General features: G+C 37.5%; 1 protein-coding gene across 1 annotated transcript; it reads right to left on the bottom strand.

Annotated features, from left to right (window-relative positions):
* Positions 1-3,490: 3,490 nt before the first annotated feature.
* Positions 3,491-5,012, bottom strand: LOC149160115 (protein EARLY RESPONSIVE TO DEHYDRATION 15-like). Its single transcript, XM_089436624.1, has 3 exons — positions 4,859-5,012; positions 4,247-4,640; positions 3,491-3,990 (listed from the first exon to the last, which is right to left on the bottom strand). The coding sequence occupies exons 2-3, from the start codon at positions 4,578-4,580 to the stop codon at positions 3,842-3,844; spliced, it is 483 nt and encodes a 160-aa protein (XP_089292750.1). The 5' UTR covers positions 4,581-4,640; positions 4,859-5,012; the 3' UTR covers positions 3,491-3,841.
* Positions 5,013-5,511: the final 499 nt, after the last annotated feature.

The following is a 5,511-nucleotide window of genomic DNA, read 5'->3' as shown; positions in this document are numbered from 1 at the left end:
CATTCACACTCGGAAATGACCGACAACAAAAGAGACAAGTAATGGCAAATCAAGTGAAACCTCGTCTTCTGGTGAACGGTAACTATGTGTTACAATATTCTTTTGTATGATTTCTTTTTGGCTTTAGTTAAATATATGTAAATTTTATGATATGTTTAGTGAAATGAAATTCAAAGATGCGTTAAATAGTGCTTAATAAATTTGAACTCCCAATATTTTTCTCTTCTAGCTGTATTTTATTTTAATTAAAAAGAATATATATAGGGTTAATCCCTACAATGTGCATACAAAATTAGAACAAAAATAAAAAAACTCATCAAACACTATCAAACTTGCAAATTAAAGTTTTTCTCACTCAAACTTGCAAATTTAAAAAGCTTACACACACTTGCAAATTTAAAACTTTTCTCAAATTTAAAGCTTTTTTCTCAATACTATCAAACTAGTAAAATTTAGTACTTTTATAAACATTATCAAAGTTGTCTCACTATCTAAACAAATAACACTCCTTTTGAATTCGTATTCCACATACAAGACTACAATCATAGATTATCTTTAGCATATTAAATATAAAAATTATCCTATTTACTTAAAAACAACGCCCCAAAATAATTTATTAATCAAAACATTAAGAAATTTAATAAAAACAAATAAAACAAGTGAGAAAATCTCTTGTTCCATACCACCCATAAATGAAAATTTTAAAATAACATATGATATAAATTTCACTTCACTAGCCAACTTAAGACGATTTGACCATTCCAAAATAATTAACTAATATTTTGAGTTTCCTACATTTTTAACACTTTATTCTTACATCCTCACCCTTCGTCCTCTCCTCTCGTGTCTTTTATCTCAAAGGGGAGCTATTAAAATTCCGAGATACGAACTTTAAATTAGCTAGAACTTTTTTAACATAAACGTGAAAAAGGTAAATGTTTAAATAATTAATCATATAAGTTATCAAATTCCAGAATACAAGGCAGAAACAATGGTTTAAATTCTAAGATTGAGACGTTTGAAAAAAACTGAAAATACATTGGAAATTGAAATTTAAAAATAGAATGTAAAGAAAACATCCTGTGAATAGACAGTATTGTATAAAATTAAAATGGAAATGGTGAAAAAACGTCCGTTAATAAAAAAAATTGTTTAAATTCTAAAATGGTAATGAAGGAAAACTGAAAATACAAACTCAAATTTTAAAATATAAATGTTTAAAAAAATACAATGTTTTAAAATTAAAAAGGTGAAGTTCCAAGGTATTCAAAGAAAAATTAAAAGAAATAGTAATTTAAGTTGAAAATTTAAAAATAAAAATATTTTAAAACATAAAATGGTTTAAAATTGAATAAAAAAGTCCAATGAAGTTGAAAATTTAAAAAAAAAAATGTCTTGAGAATACATTGTTAAAACTAATGGTGAAAAAAGTCAAGTCCCAAGATGAGGGAACTACAAAACCTTCAGAATAAAATGCATGAAAAAATTAATAGAAAGTTGAAAATTTAAAATAAAAATATTCTATAAAATAAAATGTGTTAAAACTAGGTCAAAAAAGTCAAGTATGAAAAAATAATAGAAAGTTGAAAATTTAAAATAAAAGTGTTTTATAAAATAAAATGTGTTAAAACTGATGGTGAAAAAAATAAAGTCCCAAGGTCAAGGAACTGTAACCTTCAAAATAAAATGCATGAAAAAAAAGGATAGTAGTAATGCAAAACTAAATACTTGTTAATTTTTATGTTTTTCTTAAACTTCTAATTTAAATTTTTATAGGTTAAATTAATTTAGAAAATTGAAAATATATATAATATTTACTCTTCAATGTAAGAAACTCGTTAATCGGGGAAAATACGGAAAATACATAATAATAGAAAAAACTAGTTAATTGTGGAAAATACATAATATTATTATTATATTTATAGTTGGATTTCTCATCATTTTATTTAAATCTTACTGAACATTTCTCGTCCTTTTATTGAAGTCTTATTGAACCATTTTATGCCCGTCATATTGAAACAAGGAGGTTCGAATCTTGTGCCAAGTAGGGGAGGGTAAGGAATGAAGTCTGGGTTTGAATCTTGTGTTACTCTCTTTATAGGGGTGAATAATGGACATTAAAACGCAGTGGAATGAAGAAATGAAGTTTTACTGAACAGAGATCTTGGATTCAAATCTTGTGCTTGGATTTGTGCTACCCTCCCTGTAAGGGGTGAGAGGGTAAGGAATGAAGTTCTACCGAGAAGCCTTACCAAACCGGAGATCTTGGATTTGAATCTTGTGCCACCCTACCCTCCCCTCCCTATAGGGGTGAATAATGGACATTTTGGGTACGAATCTTGTGCTTGGATTTGTGCTACCCTCCCTGTAGGGGGTGAATAGTGAATAATTGACATTGAAATGCAGTGGAATGGAAGTCTTACCAAACTGGAGATCTTGGGTTTGAATCTTGTGTCTTACCAAACCATAGACCTTGGGTTCAAATCTCATGTGTATCGGAGATCTTAGGTTGAATCTTGTGCCACACTACCCTCACTGTAGGGGTTAATAAATGGACATTAAAATGCCATGGAATGAAGTCTTACCGAACCAGAAATCTTGAGTTCAAATCTTGTGTTTGAATTTGAATCTTGTGCTAGTCTTACCAAACCAGAGATCTTGGGATAGAATCTTGTGCTTGGATTCAAATCTTGTGCCACGCTAACCCTCCCTATAGGGGTGAATAATGGACATTAAAATGCAATGGAATGAATGGAGATCTTGGGTTCGAATCTTGTGCTTGGATTTGTGCTACCCTCCCCCTGTAGAGAGTGAATAATGGTCATTGAAATGAAGTGGAATGAAGTCTTACCAAACCGGAGATCTTGGGTTTGAATCTTGTGTCTTACCAAACCGGAGATCTTGGGTTTGAATCTTGTGTCTTACCAAACCATAGATCTTGGGTTCAAATCTTGTGTGTCTTACAAAACTGTAAATCTTGGGTTCAGATCTTGTGTCTTACAGGGACGATAGATCTTGGGTTCAAATCTTGTGCTACTCCCTCTCCCCTCACCCCACCCCCATAAAGGGTTTCCGAAGAGCTCTTCCTCTCCGATTAGATATTACTCTCCAAAGAACTAACTTGTCTAATGTACAGCTTAAGACAATCTTCACTCCACAGAAGACAGCCGGTGGTTAGGCAGACGCCCCATTGTTCGGGGTGTTGCTATGAATCCGATGGATCATCCCCATGGAGGAGGTGAAGGACGCACGAAAGGAGGTAGACCTTTGGTGTCACCTTGGGGAAAGCCCACCAAAGCTGGATTTCGAACAGTAGTGGGGAGACGCAGAATCCCCATAAAGGGTGAATAATGGACAAGTAAATTTGAAAGTCTTACCAAACTTGAAAAGTTTGGTAAAAAAAGTCTTATTGTTTTTTATTTTTTTTCAAGATTTTGGTACAATTTTGGTACAAGTAGCAGTTGCCATTGCAGAGAAGACCCTGTAAAAATTAAAAAAAAACTCGCATTCACAAGCGTGCACCGAAGTTTCCATTTTTTTTCTTCAACAGTATGCAAGTCGCATGGTGAAACACTTTTAAATGGGTCAGAAATACACAGTTACAGTTGATTTAACAGACTGACAAAATATACAACACTAATTACATATCACGAGCAGTTGTTGTGCTTTTCCACGCGAGAGGACATACACATGACTGATTCATTACGCGGACAAAAGCCAGTGCTGCCGGTGTCTTCTTTCCACCGACTGCTCCGCACGAAAGTAAAACAAATAGACCCTAAAAAATCCGGAAACAGGTACACCATTGTGACCGAACCCCAAGAAGCCACGAGTCGTCTGCCTACCTCGGCTGATGAATCCAGCGGGGACTGGTTTTCACATTAACGATCTGAGGAGGCTTCTCGCAGTGCTTCGCTTCAAATTTCGGCTTGCATGGCTTCCCGTTCAGAGACTTTAGCAGCACGACTTCTTTCTCTCTCTCATTTGCGTCTGTAAATGGAAAAAAATAACAGAGTCAAACCCTAAGGACAGTTAAACTTCAAACACTAAAATCACTCAGCAGTATTATTTCCTCTTTTCTCATTTGAGACGGTTAAAAGACAAAAGAAAACTAACAGATTTCCTCTTCATTTTCTCTTTTCTCATTTGAGACAGTTAAAGACCAAAAGGAAAACTAACAGACCAAACTAAGACCTCTAAAATCGGACATATTAACCTAAAAACCGGGATTTTCTTTAGGCTTTACCTGTAAAGTGCTGTGTTACGTCCGTTTCTGCGCATACACTACTCTCGACAGCCGTAGAGCACTGCAGAAGCGCTTCTTCAAGCTGCGACTCGAGTTCTGAGAACTCATCGACCTCATCTGTGTCTTCCAGGGTTTCCGGGAACAGATCGGCAAAGGATTCTGCGTCTTCGAACGTTTCATAACTTTCCCGGAGCCAGTAGTCGCGGAACCACGGCGAAGACTGGACAAGATTCCACCATTCCGGGGAGAAATCCTCAACCTGCTGGTATGCCAAGGGGATAAACAGCGGTGCGTTGGGATTCAGAGTGGAATTACCTCGAGAAGTAACCGCCATAACAACAGAACATAAAACCCCGGATCACAACGATTCGCAAGAATCCAGTCCCCGACTTATCTGTTACACAGAAACGTAAACCCTTTAAATAAAAACCCTGGCAAGACAGGATCGACCCAAAAGGGCGAGATCTCCACGAGTACAAAACAGAATTTCCAACAATGGAGAGGAGGAAACCAAACAAAATCCGACAGACAAACACTTAAATTTTCAGACTTTTTCAACAATCGACAGTCAATGAAGCCAAATTTGGAATTTATTTTGTTAAATTTTCATACCTGTGCAAAGCTTCAGCGAAAAATCTTCAAGCGTCTTTAACTCTATGCCTGACTTTAGTTTGATCTGAGAAGTTACAATGCTGTCCTCAACGCCTACGCCTCCATTTATGCCTGTACCCGGAGGCCAGCCTTGGGTCCAGGGCACTCGGTGCGGAAACCCGAGCCTCCGCCACGGGGTCGGGCCTCACGAGGCCCACAGGATACAATACTGGCCCCAGAGTCCGGACGATTCTAGCTTGTCACCGGTAAGGGCAGGTCACCAAACCCCGCGTTCTCCGCTTTTGTCGTTTCCGAGCGGCCTGTGCTCGGCGCGGCCACTGACAGCTGTGCAGTAAACTTATTTACGGAGGTCTAAATCCGCGTGATGCTGTTCAACAGCCCGGGCAGACCTCATCGGATGAAACGGGTGAATCTGACCCTTCGGCTCGAGATGGCGAACGGCTGAGATGAAGGGTATGCTGACCGTTGACCGAGCAACGTGGCAAATATCTAGACCCTTAGATTCCGTCTGATCGGACGGTAGAGAGTGAAGGGGAGCGTCCTTGTCGGGAAAGTTTCACGGAAGCCCGGGCTGCTTCTCGGCAACGGCATAATTTATTGGGTGTCCCACTTGCCTCCGAGACTGAGGTTCTAAGAAGCCGTGATAAGCACAT

The sequence above is a fragment of the Pinus tabuliformis genome, chromosome 5_2 (assembly GCF_031772625.1).
Source record: "Pinus tabuliformis cultivar Carrire ecotype Pingquan chromosome 5_2, CPIR1, whole genome shotgun sequence".
Classification (NCBI taxonomy): Eukaryota; Viridiplantae; Streptophyta; class Pinopsida; order Pinales; family Pinaceae; genus Pinus; species Pinus tabuliformis.
This window is presented reverse-complemented; position numbering and strand designations above follow the sequence as displayed.